At 37.7% G+C, this 16791-nt stretch overlaps 2 protein-coding genes across 2 annotated transcripts; both read right to left on the bottom strand.

Moving 5' to 3' along the window:
• Positions 1 to 1229: 1229 nt before the first annotated feature.
• Positions 1230 to 8465, bottom strand: EMB1006 (Pentatricopeptide repeat (PPR) superfamily protein). Its single transcript, XM_086635321.1, has 11 exons — positions 7493 to 8465; positions 5518 to 6789; positions 5316 to 5331; positions 4496 to 4655; positions 3733 to 4001; positions 3490 to 3496; positions 3270 to 3433; positions 2171 to 2259; positions 1900 to 2011; positions 1703 to 1805; positions 1230 to 1544 (listed from the first exon to the last, which is right to left on the bottom strand). Exons 1-11 carry the CDS (start codon positions 8323 to 8325, stop codon positions 1315 to 1317), a joined length of 3255 nt encoding a protein of 1084 aa, XP_086491447.1. The 5' UTR covers positions 8326 to 8465; the 3' UTR covers positions 1230 to 1314.
• Positions 8466 to 9105: 640 nt separating this feature from the next.
• LOC147542624 (Peptidase C78, ubiquitin fold modifier-specific peptidase 1/ 2) lies at positions 9106 to 15865 on the bottom strand. Its single transcript, XM_086632813.1, has 13 exons — positions 14781 to 15865; positions 14341 to 14697; positions 13578 to 13846; positions 13249 to 13336; positions 12901 to 13076; positions 11824 to 11914; positions 11451 to 11576; positions 11308 to 11355; positions 11083 to 11159; positions 10321 to 10409; positions 10058 to 10169; positions 9861 to 9963; positions 9106 to 9704 (listed from the first exon to the last, which is right to left on the bottom strand). Exons 1-13 carry the CDS (start codon positions 14965 to 14967, stop codon positions 9475 to 9477), a joined length of 1953 nt encoding a protein of 650 aa, XP_086488939.1. The 5' UTR covers positions 14968 to 15865; the 3' UTR covers positions 9106 to 9474.
• Between the last annotated feature and the right edge of the window lie 926 nt (positions 15866 to 16791).

Genomic DNA, 16791 nt, shown 5'->3' on the forward strand with positions numbered 1-16791 from the left:
CCGTCTGTGTCGGGTATGGTCCGACCCGTGTACCTCATTTGGGCCACCCCGGCCCGAGTTGGGACATTATGAAGGCAGAAAAAATTTGCCCCGTCCATAAATGGGCCTGAACAAAACGTTGGCTGTTTAGGTATGTAAATTATTTCAACAATAAAAAGGTATGTAAATTGTTAATTAAGACAGAGGCAAGTGCGAGACGAATACAATTTTGGATAGGCAAGAGATAAAAATGTTGTGCATTCAAGCACGTATAAGAAAATTCGCAAAAAAAACTCGCAAACAAATGTTGCGCATTCAAGCACGTATAAAAATGTTGTGAATACAACTTGATATCGACAGAAGTTGACTAACATACAAACTTCGCAAGAAAGCTCCCAAAAAAATTCATCATCGTTATGCTAGGATGACACAAATAAGCATATAAGCCAGTGGGTCAAAAAAGGGGTCATGAAGGCCAGAAGCTCGGATATCATCTGTTGGTATAGGCCATCGCATTCATTTTGGCACCACTGTAGGAAAAGGAAAAAAAAAGGCAACCGCTTCGAAAATGTGCCCTTGGAACCTGCAAAAGGCACTGCCAGGATTTTTATTTCATCAATAATCAAGAGAATATTTTGACACATTACATCAACATTTGGCTTTGAGAATAAAACCCCAGTGATCATTCGTTACCTGGATATAGAGAAGCGGAAAACTTGGAAATTTAGATGCCTTCTGTTGATGATTTAATGATATATTCATCTTAGAGCTTCACAACTTCGCCTCCAGGCTCCACCAGTAACAGCTTCAGTTAGCGTGGATAGTTTTACAGCTTTACTGTTTTTTCGAGCTTTAACAGTGAAGCTCGAAACCAGCAAGGATAACTCTTACAAGACTTGAATCTTTACTACGAGAAGTTTCTCCGATATGAAAACAGAAAGTCCGACTTCAAGATCAGAAGTCGTAAATTATAGATCTATAGACGGATAATATAAAGATTGGAATATCCACCAACATAAATGCTTCGGGTCCTATGGAAGCATAAGAGGAGCCCCACCCTGTTCCCAGTACTTGAAGAGGCCTACGTAAATTACCTTTTTCTGTTTCCAAAACTCATCTTTCTTACCCTTAGATTGAATCAATCCCATTTTACTATTAACTATACCCAAGATTGCACTTTAATCCTTCCGGTTCTTTATTGCAGCTTTTACATCGAAGATCGACCGAAGTTTTTGATAGGACCTTGGATCAGGAACTTGTTTGTTTTTTACCATCTGTTTGTGAAAATAAAATGCCCTTTTGAAATCACGAACCAACCATTTTTTACTTCAGCTTTCAGACAAAGTTAGGTCTTTGAGGGAGAAGAAGATTATAAAATTTGTCTTGCAAGAAGAAACTTTTACCCTTGCTATCGACCAACTTTTTCCATCCGCACCACCCACCATTAACAATCTTTTTTAGATCCTCACCGCCCGTATAATGAGGGTCCAATATAAGGAAAGCACAGTCCCCACTTGCATCATTGTACTCGACTCCTAGAAGTGTATAGGCAAGAACTCCACCACCTGCATTTATTCGAAGAATTGAAAAGGCCTAATATTAATCTAGAAAGATCAACTTCTGTGCTTTACTGATTTCAACTAACCACAATACTAGTTCGACGAATAAGTAGAAAACGGCTATGTATAGAGAGACAGAAAATGGTGTGTTTCTTAGTACTGACCAATCATAACAGGGGTTCCTTGTGTCTCGAAATGCAAAGCCAGCTCCCGACATTTCTCAGGGAACTCTGCTCCAGATCTCAAACTCATGATTTTGCAGCTTACCTGTCCATGCCACGATATGATCAAGATCGCACCAAGCTATCAATCCCTGATACCTTTACAGATACTTCTGATTTACACAAAGTAGAATACTTACACCAAGAAGCTTGTCCAGAACAAAGCTTATTTCTATGGCTCCAATCCATTCACGCGACCCAATAAATGAAGGATCTTTGTCACCAATCTCTACAAGGGCTTGTTGAACTTCCATGAAAACATATAAGGACTCGGTTCACTGGTATATTCTCTTTAAAGTTTGAACTTTTAAAGTGCCAAAATTGTGTTTTCAACTCTGTAAATCTGAAAGAGGTTACTAATTTGACAGATTAGACAATGTTTTAAAAGGGTACATTCATAATTTCATATACCTGTGAGAAGGGACTTTGATTGATGTATAATTTTGGAGTTTGAACCATGAAACAATAGTTTGTAGAGATCGGTAAGCACAGCCCCAGCCCTAGCAAGTAAACAGATGGTAGAGCATAAGAATGATTATAAAGCTGCACAACCAGATAAAAATAGGGACGGCGAAATACAAATGACATAGCTCCTGCATCAACCAACTGTACTTTAAGGATAACGCAATTGGGCAAATGTTTATGAGTTGTAAAAGTGAAATACAGTATATTTATACAAATTGAAATTCATGAGGTGGAAGCATAGTTATGAAATTTAATATCACTAAGTTAAATAATAGTCGTATAGAAGGAACAGATAATTCATTGCCCTCACGAGATATCATCAGTTGTAAACAAGATAAAAGTGGCATTAAACATCGAATAGTTAAAATGAAATGATATATTTGGCGCAAGTGAGACAACAGCTCTACCAGATTTCAAGAAGCACGACCTAAGATGCTTTCAAGAGCATATATCCTTCCAATATAAAAAATCAATATCATCAGTACGTGGAAATAATGTCAGATAGTAACGCCATTATAAGAAATAAATGTGGGCAGAACTAGCTAACAATACTAATTATCAAAATTATATCCATATGGGGCATGCCGTACACAAAAACTAGATGAAATCCTAATACAGGTGTATGATATACTATTAAATTCATCTCTCCGTCGCCCTGACATGTATACTCCAAAAATGTATCTCTTGATGCGCTATTCAAGGTCCTTTCAGTCAGCGAAGAACCCGGGAAGTTCGTACCTAACCATTTAAGCTTTTATCCCAAACAATATGTAAGCAGTACCAGAACATCTAGGTTGATCGGGTTTTCCCCAATAACAATCAAGAAAGAACTACTGATACTTCGACTCACGTTGCTCGTGCTGTTACATGAGTTCTACCCGATCTTCTAGCTTTCATGATTCTAGGTAGATATGTCTTTTAAATTAAATACTCCCCTATAGTCTACACTATATTAAAAGAAGCCATTAGTCAAGTTTTGCTTCATTGTCTAGATATTCCACTGTAAAGAAAGTCGATAGAGATTCGTAGTATCTGAAGGCATGACAGCTTTCTTAATTGCAGTCAATTGGTCAATTAATCCAGGCACAACTAACTTAGAGACTGCATTACCTAGAGGTAGGTCTTTTGCAGCATAACAAATGACTTCAATGTTCAAAGAAAGCACCAAAGCTTCTGCTGGTTCTGGAGCTGAAAACAAACACTTCCCAACTGTAAGTATGAAGAAAATCAATTTATATGCCATAGCAATAAATAAGTTTTTATACCTGCAGCCTAACCAAAGAAGTTTTTACTACAAGTCTACAACTAAAACCCTTGTAATGGCAGGTATCCTCATCAGAAGAAACTCAAAGAGCTTCACATTCTAGAGTAAGGATATTTAAGCACATAATGAAAACTTGAGACAGGTTAATGAAGATAACTCATAAGACGACTGATGTAAGAAGATCAGGTGAATGATCACGACATCATCATTAATTTATAATGAATTTCTAAGAAATCTAATTAACCTCAATAGAAGTCAGAGGTAAACTAGACTTATTTTTCGCACAGAAGTCTCCACAAGGTAGAGCCTTTGGATCTGGTTCCTTAATCGCATTCTCTATAGACTTGATATTCGAGAGACAACTATTTAACTCAAAGTCTACGCCTTCAAGAATAAAAGCCCGAGGTATAGCTTCAGATGAATCTTTTGCCCCTTCAACCAAATAAATAACATCTGGGTCTCTGAACTTAGCAGCAGCAGCATCAATTGCAGAAGAAAACATTTCTCTGGCATCTAATTATATATATCGTCAAAAGAGAGTACAACAATGAGAATATACTTATTGAAATAGAATATACCATGACCCCGACAGACACAAAGAATGAATCAGTGATCAAAACCAACTTTTAATGGCTGAGGAAAATTTCACCTTTCTCCATCAACTAAGATTGAAATCGCTTAACTCAATTTTATTCCACCATTTCAGAGTTTAGGTGGAATCCATTAACAAAAACCTAACTTTCATAATGGGTGCACAAATTTCGACACCATTCTACCAGGTTCAGACTTCAGAGTTCATACATTAATTTTACACAATTCAATCTTCATATAAACTTGATATTATGGTGGTTATGAGGTAGTTAAAACAGATTACTACCAATACCTATAGAACAAAGTAAACTATCAAAACTCATTCAACTAAGATCAGACAGCCACTACCCATGCTTGTTATCAGCCCTAAAAAACTGAATCAAACTGAGAAAGGAACAGAATTTGAATCAACATACCTGAAGGCTTATCTAAATGAACATAGATAGGCAACTTGATACTCATCTCACACTTAATTAAACAACCTCTCTCCCAAATATACTTTTCAGGGTTATCGTCGTAAACAACACTATCAATAGCTTCAATTTCATTAGCATTTCCAGTTGCGGAAACAAAAAACTAATTTCTCCACTAATCAAATTCGAGATGTATACAATTTTCTGTTTGATTTTCCTCGAGGAAAGGCAAGAGATAAAATTGTTCTGCATTCAAGCACGTATAAGAGAATGAATACAACTTGATATTGACAAAACTTAACAACATGCAAACTTAGGGAGGAAACGCAAAAAAAATCATCTTCGTTATGCTAGGATGACAGAAACGAGCATATAAGTCAGTGGGTCAAAAAAGGGGTCATGAAGGCCAGAAGCTCGGGTATCATCTGTTTAGTAAAGGCCATTGCATTCATTTTGGCACCACAGTAGGAAAAGAAAAAAAAAAAGAATAGGCAACCACTTCGAAAAGCCCATGGAAGCTGCAAAAGGCACTGCCAGGATTTATATTTCATCAATAATCAAGAGAATATTTTGACACATTACATCAACATTTGGCTTTGAGAATAAAAACCCAGTAATCATTCGTTACCAGGATGTAGAGAAGCATAAAACTTGGAAATAGATGGCTTTTGTTGATGATTTAACGATATATTCATCTTAGAGCTTCACAACTTCACCTCCACGCTCCAGCGGTAACAGCTTCAGTTAGCATGGATAGTTTTATAGCTTACTGTTTTTTTGAGCTTTGGCAGTGAAGCTCGAAACCAGCAAGGATAACTCTTACAAGACTTGAATCTTTACTGCGACAAGTTTCTCCGATATGAAAACAGAAAGTCCGATTTCAAGAGCAGAAGTCGAAAATTATAGATCTATAGACGGATAATACAACGATTGGAATATCCACCATCTTAAATGTTTCAGGTCCTATGGAAGCATAAGAGGAGCCCCACCAGTTCCCAGTACTAGAAGAGGCCTACGTAAATTACCTTTTTCTGTTTTTCCAAAACTCGTCTTTCTTACCCTTCTTAGATTGAATCAATCCCATTTTACTATTAACTATACCCAAGATTGCACTTTTATCCTTCCGGTTCTTTATTGCAGCTTTTACATCCAAGATCGACCGAAGTTTTTGATAGGATCTTGGATCAGGAACTTGTTTGTTTTTTACCATCTGTTTGTGATAATAAAATGCCCTTCTGAAATCACGAACACGAACATAAGCATAAATCATGGTAGAATATGTGACTGAATCAGGTTTTAGATTGAGAACTGCCATCTCTTTCAACAGTTGTGGCAACTTTGAGTGTTGCCCTCCTCGTGCATATGCATTCATAAGCATATTATAAGTCATCACTGTTGGCTGATGACCTATCTTCCCAAATTCAGAAACAACATCTCTTGCTTCAGTATAATGACCTTGTTTTGCAAACCCGTCGAGAAGAATGTTAAATGTAACACGGGTACCTTCAATTTTATCAGCTCTCATCATCTTCCATATTTCCATTAACGTTTCAGTATCACCTGCTCGCCTAAATGCATCCAGAAGTGCAGTATATGTTTCCACTGCGGGTTTTATTCCTTCCCTTTTCATGTTCTCAAATGTTGTATACGCCTTTTCGTGCCATCCATCTACTGCATATGCATGGATGAGGGCAGTATAAGAATGAGAAGACGGTTTTATTCCAACCTTTTTCATCCTCAAGAAAGCATCAGCTGCTCTATCACTCATTTTCTTCTGTCTTCCATAAGCACTTATAAGACAAGTATATGATTTGACACTTGGTTCTAAGCCTAAATCTTGCATCTCTAAGAGAAGTTCTTCGACGATTTCAGGCTGCATTCTTTTGCTATATGCATCCATTAGAATGTTATACGAGGCGGAGGTAGGTTTAATTCCTTTCTCTCTCATCTCCGTGAAGAGGCCTTCAGCTTCTTCAATCTGAAAGTCTTTAGCGTAAGCATCGATTAAGGTGTTATATATGATGGCATTCGACTTAAGACCTTTCTTCTCCATATCGGATTGAATAATAAGAGCTTCCTTTTTCAACCCCTCGTCACAGAAAGATTTTACAAGAGCACCTAATACTTCGAAACTCGATTTTATTCCTTTTTTGTTCATTCTCTCAAAGAACTCCCACGCATCTTTAGCACTACGTCCAGCTTTTCTCATAACTGTTATTAAAATTGAACAGGTGACATGATCTGGCTGAATGTTAGCTGTTTCCATCTCCTCAAATACTCTCCAAGCATCATCAAACCTGAAATAAAAAGCTAACTACAAATTATCATACTAGTTAAGTACATAATTTGAATGGCCGTAAGTCATAACTCATACCCAATCTCGAATTCGTCATTACATTTAAATGAGATCATTCTTCCCCAATCCCCACTGATGAAACATCAATAATAGACCATCAATCAAAACAAAAAATCGACACTCTCAGAAAATTATAGTGTAACGCCCTTAGCCGTTATCGATATTGTCCCCGCTTTAGACACCTCAGGCCCAAGCCTACAGGTATGGGGTTTTGCTCTTGGAGAAGGCTCCTCAAGGGCACCTAAAAGGCTTCGACATTGGCGAAGACGCACTATTCGCCCAACCATGAGAGTACGCAGCGACAACGTAGACCCCCCCCCCCCCCCCCCCACACACACACATGCACGATTTTGTCCTCACTTAGCCAGCCACCAGCCACCAGCCACCTTGGTGTGAAGTTTTGTTCCACACTGGGAGGCCTCGACACTTACTAAGCCAGGCTCCGGACACTCTCGGAAAATTATAGTCATCCAAAATCAACATATTCATGGCTGAAATTCACCTTTTCATCTACACCTAATTACCAATGAACCCATTAAGCCTAAACAACAACCGAACGAGATAACTAAACAAAATACTCTAAGACAGAGATGAGATTGACATAAAATTAGGTTGAACTCAAAGTAAAGATACCCAATTCTTACCTCCCACAGTATGACAAGGCTGAAATAGCTGAATTATAAACACGAACATCCTTGAATTGCTTATCAACAGGCAAATTTCTGAATAAAACCATCAATTTTTCTCCCATTTTTGCCCAACCCAATACTCCAAACATCACATTATAGGCTTTGGGTGAGACTAGAGAGGGTTCCTGTAAACCCATCCATTCAAAGAAATACAAACAACTAATCACTAAACCTTCATCTCCCATTAGAGATAAAATCTCAATACATTCAGATTCCCCAATTTTGCCCACATATGAAGAACCTAAAATCTCTCCTAATGTTGAATTCTCTGGAACATTTCTAGCAAGTTTTAGTATTTCTTCAACGATCCCTTCTACTGGACTTGAATTAGAAACCCCATCATCCAAAGTTGTTTCATTTCCTTCTTCTACTTCTTCATCTTCTATGTTGTTAATATCTGCTAAGCGCCATGAAGACCGACGATTCTTTTGTAGCAAAGTTCGACCTTCGGAAATGGGATCTTCAGTTGGTAATATAGTTCGATGTTTGAAGAATCTAATGATTGGGTCTTGTAAATCCAACTGTTCTTGTTCTTCTAGTTGTTGTTGTTTCTCTTGTTCAAGTTGTTCTTCTTCTTGTTCCTGAAGAAAAGGGAGAAAAATGTTATCTTGAGAGTCAGAAATGGAGTGTGGGATTGTTGGAGAGGGAGAAGAAAATATGGGTTTTGGGTATTGAGAGAGATGGCGGGAGGAGTAGAGAGATGATAAAGAAGAAGAGTTAGGTTTAGGGTTTTGAAGAAATGGCGGGAAAAGGGGAGAAACGGGAGAGATAGAGAGGCTTAGCGCCATTTTTCTTCTTCAAGTTTTGGGAGATAATAAACTTGCTGTGTTTTCATCACGGAGCCCGGGAGCTAGGCCCCGGGAGCTAGGCCATCAGGTACGTACATACGTTCAGGCTCCGGTTCTAACCTAACGGTGTCGGACAGTGCAATTGAGTGAAGAGTAAATGAGTAATGCCAAATAGCTCGAAAGGTAGGATATAATCGACCACAGGCCTAACGCTGTTGTGACCTGCCCCCATTGGACAGATCATTTTTCTCTCAACAGGTCCCATCCAATGGAACCGGCATATTGGAGTTCGGTCTGCGTCGGCCCCATAGATAGAAGTCGAGTTTGAGAGAGCAAAAGTTAAACAACAATCTTTCTCATGAGTTTTACTATGCATCATTGCAAAAATCACTTTGAATTTTTACAGCAAACAAGCTACCCAAGTAATTCAAATTAAGAGAAACTTCATTTAGAAAATGATTTTCAATTTTCACAAAGTCAACAACATTCTTAAGTTCTTTAGAACTGATTTCAGGACTAGTAGATGAAGTATGAAGTCGTTGACGGGCGATGTTCAGTTCATATTGAACAATTGTAAATAGAAGTAGTTGAATCTTATCTAATTCATCATTTTAAGCCATAATGTCGGTTTAATGTTATAATTTTGAGGTAATCCTCGTATGAAAGAAGCCATGTTGTTTATTGGTTTAGAGAGACTAGATTCGATCTAATTGTCAAGAAAAGATGGTTTGATCGATCCGTGGTCTGTTTGCGAACTTTGATTTATTGGTAAGCAAATAGTAGAACGAAAAATGACTAACTGGATTTTCTTCTAGATATTTGAGTACAAGTCCTAAAATTTCCAAAAAGAAACACAACCCCGAGTGACTTTGTACATTTCACAACATATAACTACTTGATTCCAAGCCGTATCTCAAAAAGGTTTCTCTCTCTCGCTCTCTCTAAACTAACCAGTTTTTCTTCATAACCATCTTAAGATGGTTTCATTAAACCAGAATCTCCAATCCACTTCACCTTGACTCCCTATATCGATCAGAAAAGTTCATCGATAAATGTCTTACCAAAACATGGTGCTGCTGCGAATATAAATGTCTTCGTTGTAAAACAGTCTTCTCTTTGTGGAAAACCAACCATTTTTTACTTCAGCTTTCAGACAAAGTTAGGTCTTTGAGGGAGAAGAAGATTATAAAATTTGTCTTGCAAGAAGAAACTTTTACCCTTGCTATCGACCGACTTTTTCCATCCGCACCACCCACCATTAACAATCTTTTTTAGATCCTCGCCGCCCGTATAATGAGGGTCCAATATAAGGAAAGCACAGTCCCCACTTGCATCATTGTACTCGACTCCTAGAAGTGTATAGGCAAGAACTCCACCACCTGCATTTATTCGAAGAATTGAAAAGGCCTAATATTAATCTAGAAAGATCAACTTCTGTGCTTTACTGATTTCAACTAACCACAATACTAGTTCGACGAATAAGTAGAAAACGAGTATGTATAGAGAGAGAAAATGGTGGGTTTCTTAGTACTGACCAATCATAACAGGGGTTCCTTGTGTCTCGAAATGCAGAGCCAGCTCCCGACATTTCTCAGGGAACTCTGCTCCAGATCTCAAACTCATGATTTTGCAGCTTACCTGTCCATGCCACGATATGATCAAGATCGCACCAAGCTATCAATCCCTGATACCTTTACAGATACTTCAGATTTACACAAAGTAGAATACTTACACCAAGAAGCTTGTCCAGAACAAAGCTTATTTCTATGGCTCCAATCCATTCACGCGACCCAATAAATGAAGGATCTTTGTCACCAATCTCTACAAGGGCTTGTTGAACTTCCCTAAAAACATATAAGGACTCGGTTCACTGGTATATTCTCTTTAAAGTTTGAACTTTTAAAGTGCCAAAATTGTGTTTTCAACTCTGTAAATCTGAAAGAGGTTACTAATTTGACAAATTAGACAATGTTTTAAAAGGGTTCATTCATATACCTGTGAGAAGGGACTTTGATTGATGTATAATTTTGGAGTTTGAACCATGAAACAATAGTTTGTAGAGATCGGTAAGCACAGCCCCAGCCCTAGCAAGTAAACAGATGGTAGAGCATAAGAATAATTATAAAGCTGCACAACCAGATAAAAATAGGGACGGCGAAATACAAATGACATAGCGCCTGCATCAACCAACTGTACTTTAAGGATAACACAATTGGGCAAATGTTTATGAGTTGTAAAAGTGAAATACAGTATATTTATACGAATTGAAATTCATGAGGTGGAACCATAGTTATGAAATTTAATATCACTAAGTTAAATAATAGTCGTGTAGAACTACAGAAGGAACAGATAAGTCATTGCTCTCGCGAGATATCATCAGTTGTAAACAAGATAAAAGTAGCATTAAACATCGAATAGTTAAAATGAACAGATGATATATTTGGCGCAAGTGAGACAACAGCTCTACCAGATTTCAAGAAGCACGATCTAAGATGCTTTCTATGTTCTCCTATTCCGGATAACTCATTGAAGGCAGAAGCGACATTGTGGTTTAATTAAAAAAATTACAAAACATCATTTTCACTCAGTGAGCACTACTAAGCAAGCATCGAGCTAATAAAATGCACCATTTTTGCTGACTACGCTCATGAAAGAAAACAGATACTTCGTAACAATCGAAGGGGAATAGGTTTATCGCTAACCGTTACTCCTGGTGCTAAAAAAACCAAACACAGTTAAGAAACTAAGAGCACTTACAGAGTCATCGAAACCATCTTGAAGGTAATGATAGTATTCGTATGAACCATCAATAACAGAAGTGAGACCTCCAGAAACTGCACAAAAATATGAGAGAGTAACTGTGACGTAAAAAAACACATGTATCGAGAAGAAAAAGAAACAAGCTCAAAAAAAAAATATTAAGCACAAAATTGATTAACAAAAGCCAAAAAAAAAAAGAATATATCTATTTTACAGTCTTACCCCCACTTCTTGGAACTCCAGTATGCACGTTTTTCAGCAAGATTGACACTGCAAGTACACATAATTTTGGCAACGCTAAGTTGAAGCAAGTACAGATCTTGACAGATACATCATAATCTGTCTATAAATAGTTCCATAATTACCATATCTTGTCGAGTTACTCCCAGCAGTTATGCTATCAGTGGAAGTATTAAGGGCATTAGCGATTAGTAGGAGAGGGCGATCCAAGGGTAATCCCAACCTCAAGTGTAAAGCCCTCCTAATTTCAACTGTATAAGGAAATTGACCGTGTAAGAAGATAAACAATTATTGAAAAAAAAAACAACCATTGAGCGGATATCAGATCACATCTGACTGGTATTATTGCCTATGCCGCAAATAAGACACCATATCGATCGTAGAGGACCGAAACTCTAAAACAATAAAAGTACATAAAATCACTAAATACAAACTAGAAATGATTGTTTCCTGCGAAAATATGTTGATACTTAATAGTTGCCAGAAAAATCATTGTACCTTGTTTAATTTCAGTCTCCCCATAATTGAGCTCATATAGAACTGTTATGGGGTGTATAACCCCAGGAGGACAGAAGTGATATGGGCATAACTGCAACCAGAAAAGAGTTCGCAGTCAAGTGGATATTATGCCGATAAGTATCATTCAATATGAAGGAAAGAAGAACCTATGATAAACTTTAAATCCATGGGGCGGGCCATATGCAATTTTTCTTTTTTTGAAACTTAGGGGCATATGAAATTTCACGAGCATATATCCTTACAAGATACAAAATTGATATCGTCAGTACGTTGAAATAATGTCAGATAATAACGCCATTATAAGAAATAAATGTGGGCAGAACTAGCTACCAATACCAAGCTATCAGCTTTGTATACATGTTAATGACGTGGAGCCTCTCTGTATGACCTCTGTTATAAGTTTGCTCACTATGTTTTTGGGCAACATGTAGATTGCCCAGAGGTCGAAAACTGATCTTGCTAACTGAGGATCACAACTCGACCCAGGTCACATTAAACATGTTATTCTTTTTCTATAATACACTTGGCAGATAAATTTGTAGTGATAAACTAATTATCAAAATTATATCCGTATGGGGCATGCCGTACACAAAAACTAGATGAAATCTTAATACAGGAGTACGATATACTATTAAATTCATCTCTTGGTCGCCCTGACATAAGAGACATGTATACTCCAAAAATGTATCTTTTGATGCGCTATTCAAGGTCCCTTCAGTTAGCTAAGAACCCGGGAAGTTCATAGCTAACCATTTAAGCTTCTATTCCAAACAATATGTAAGCAGTACCAGAACATCTAGGTTGATCGGGTTTTCCCCAATAACCACCAAACGAGAACAACTGATACTTCGACTCACGTTGCTCGTGCTGTTACATGAGATCTCCCCGATCTTCTAGCTTTCATGATTTTAGGTAGATATGTCTTTTACATTAAATACTCCTCTATAGTCTATACTATATTTAAAGAAGCCATTAGTCAAGTTTTGCTTCATTGTCTAGATATTCCACTGTAAAGAAAGTCGATAGAGATTCATAGTATCTGAAGGCAAGCATTACCTGAGGATGTTGTGTTAAAAGGTTGGGCATGACAGCTTTCTTAATTGCAGTCAATTGGTCAATTAATCCAGGCACAACTAACTTAGAGACTGCATTACCTAGAGATAGGTTTTTTGCAGCATAACAAATGACTTCAATGTTCAAAGAAAGCACCAAAGCTTCTGCTGGTTCTGGAGCTGAAAACAAACACTTCCCAACTGTAAGTATGAAGAAAAACAATTTATATGCCATAGCAATAAATAAGAAGGAATCAAGGAATATTGTGGTGCAAGTCAGGGCACATGCTTCAAAATATACTTTTTTGTATCTTTATTTATCTTATGATCAACTCAAGAGAAAAAACAATACCTGGAAAATACTCGGCCATGGGTGCTGCGGGGCTTCGAGAACTTCCTGACCGATTTTGAAAGACAAATACCTGGATTATACCTGCAGCCTAACCAAAGAAGTTTTTACTACAAGTCTACAACTAAATCCCTTGTAATGGCAGGTATCCTCATCAGAAGAAACTCAAAGAGCTTCACATGCAAGAGTAAGGATATTTAAGCACATAATGAAAACTTGAGACAGGTTAATGAAGATAACTCATAAGACGACTGAGAAGATCAGGTAAATGATCACAATATCATACAACATCATCATTAAATTATAATGAATTTCTAAGAAATCTAATTTACCTCGGTAGAAGTCAGAGGCACACTTGACTTATTTTTCGCACAGAGGTCTCCACAGGGTAGAGCCTTTAGATCAGGTTCCTTAATCGCACTCTCTATAGACTTGACATTCGAGAGACAACTATCTAACTCAAAGTCTATGCCTTCAAGAATGAAAGCCCGAGATAAAGCTTCAGACGAATCCTTTGCCCCTTCAATCAAATAAACAACATCTGGGTCTCTGAACTTAGCAGCAGCCGCATCAATTGATGAAGTAAACATTTCCCTGGCATCTAATTATATATATCGTCAAAAGAGAGTACAACAATGAGAATATACTTATTGAAATAGAATATACCATGACCCTGACAGACACAAAGAATGAATCGGTGATCAAAACCAACTTTTAATAGCTGAGGAAAATTTCAGCTTTCTCCATCGACTAAGATTCAAATCGCTTAACTTAATTTTTTTTTCCTCCATTTCAGAGTTTAGGTGGAACCCATCAAGAAAAACCTAACATTCATAATGGGTGCACAAATTTCGACTCCATTCTACCGGGTTCAGAGTTCATACATTAGTTTTACACAATTCAATCTTCATAGAAACTTGATATTATGGTGGTTGTGAGGTAGTTAAAACAGATTACTACCAATAACTATAGAACAAAGTAAACTATCAAAACTCATTCAGCTAAGATCAAACAGCCACTACCCATCTCACACTTGTTATCAGCCCTAAAAAACTGAATCAAACTGAGAAAGGAACAGAATTTGAATCAACATACCTGAAGGCTTATCTAAATGAACATAGATAGGCAACTTGATACTCATCTCACACTTAATTAAACAACCTCTCTCCCAAATATACTTTTCAGGGTTATCGTCGTAAACAACACTATCAATAGCTTCAATTTCATTAGCATTTCCAGTTGCGGAAACAAAAAACCTAATTTCTCCACTAATCAAATCCGAAGATGCTCCTATAACATCACAGTTTCCTTTATCATCACTGTGATGAAATTTTCTAAATTTACGAGCAGATTCAATAGCTTTACGTGCATTAATTTCCAAATTACTGTTATCCCCAATTAGTAATGCTCCAATAACTTCAAATCCTTTCAAGAGTAACGTTCTAAGATCATCTGTTTATGGAAATTGGGATCAACATTTAGAGAAAGATGAGTGAAATTGACTGATTATGAGATCACTTTAGAGAGATAGTTACCAGATTCTTTAGAGTAATCGGGAGAGTATGGATCTTGAGGAGATTGAGTGTGAAGACATCTGAAGGTGGAGACGATGGTGAAAGGAGAGAAGAAAGGAGATCCGATTAGCCATTGAAGACCTGGTTCGTTGTTGGTGATGATCAGTTTACGACACAAAACCCTAATACTCTTCACCTTCTCCTCCATTGATTTAATTTTGATGTTTTTCTGCAAAAAAATAACAGAAGCTCGTGGCGGGTTTGAAATCGAGTATGAGACTTTTGAGCTTTTGTTTTAATTCTTTAGATCTGAAATCTGAAGTCCAATTTGTGAGAAACTGGTCGATTTGGCCCCTATATATGCACACCATTCAACTTTGACCCCCAAAATAACTTTGCCCTATGTGAAGTGTAAACTTTTGTGGTTTTTGTTTTTTGTTGAGTTAACGTTTGTAGTTGGAACTTTATTTTCCATTTCCCCTTCTCACCCATCATTTATTATTTTCCTCCCTATCTTTTCTACTTTCTTCAAATTGGGGATGGGGTTGCCGCCAAATGTCCAATCGGCCATTTCTTGAAAGTCTTCAGCGAAAGAAATCATAATAGGAGTAGTAATTTTTCTCTCCTTCTGCAACCACCACATTTTTTCCGCCACCACTGCCACCTATTGGCCACCACCACCATATCCTTCACCAAACCAAACATCATCTTTATATTTCTTTCTCTTTTTCTGTTACGGTGAAACTCACATACCTAATTTGTTCCTGAGGGATTCTTGGACCCTTATCTTCATTTCTCTTTCTTTCCTTTATTCTACTGAAACTTTTATCTTTATTTTCTCTGTTCTGGTGAAGAGAGAGGCTTTGTTCACAAGAAGCAAAAGAGGTTTTAAGATGCACCACTAATGAGTGATTTTTTTTTTCATTATTTGATTAGCTTATTCTCTCCTATCACGAGAGGGTTTTTTGATTGCAAGTCCTATCATGAGAGGCTACAAACTTGTTTTTCATTATCCCAGTAGCTTTTCTCTCCCACCATGAACAAGAGCGGAAATTGGGGCAGCTCGGGTGACCATGGGGTTATTCTCTCATTAGATCGGGTCTGTCAAGATTAGAAATTCCACAACCATTAAGATTTTATTGTCGGACAAACTCAGCAGGGTTACTTTTGAAATCTTAGTGTCCAAGACACGTTGAAGACTAAATTTATCGGGTACCAACCAGTCTAGTCTCAAACTTTTACTATACCAGAAGATAACATCTATACACTGCTCAAGAGAGGAAACTGATGAGTCATGAAAATGCCTCATCTGAATATCTTAATTTAGACTAGTTAGTCTAATTCGAGCTGTTACTCTGATGTTTTGCTTGTGTTTCCTTGCTCAGGTACCTTTTTCAGAGTTATGTGTGCAAAACGGATAAAAGTCGGAGAAATGCAGACTAGGGGTATTTTGGTCATTTTGTGATTCTGATCTCATGATCAGTATTAGTGCTCGGATGGAAAGTAGAGTCCAAGACGAACCCGTAGGCGAAAACGGAAGTCAAATCGGAGTCCGGATGAATAAATTAGAGCAAGTCAAAGTTCGGGTCAAATTTGGTATACTAAAAGTCAAGAGAGACACGTGGCATGCATCCGGCAAGAAATCGAATGAACCAGGGAATACGCGGGCTACTGTCGGTCACGTCCAGAGGTACACCAAGCTGTACGAGTGACCCGGACAACCCAACCCGACTCGATGACGTCAGCTGACGTCATCATCTTCCTCTTCCTTTTATAACCGAGAGCTGTTTAATTTCTTGAAAAGGAGATATTTCAAAATCGAAACAGAAATGGAAAGAGTAATAGAAATGGAATGTTTGTGAAAGAAAGGAAAGGGAGATAAGGAAGGGAATCAATGGGGTGTCGGTGGCTCTCTACATAAACAAAAGAAGAAGGAACAGAGGGGGATCTCTCGACAGCTAAGAAGGATCGGGTTGTAGAGAACAAAGAAAAACAGAGAGGATAGAACAGGAGAGATCATCACATCATCATC

Source organism: Eschscholzia californica, unplaced genomic scaffold (genome assembly GCF_041429995.1).
Source record: "Eschscholzia californica isolate CP2 unplaced genomic scaffold, dmEscCali1.0.p SCAF_4, whole genome shotgun sequence".
In the NCBI taxonomy this organism is placed as follows: Eukaryota; Viridiplantae; Streptophyta; class Magnoliopsida; order Ranunculales; family Papaveraceae; genus Eschscholzia; species Eschscholzia californica.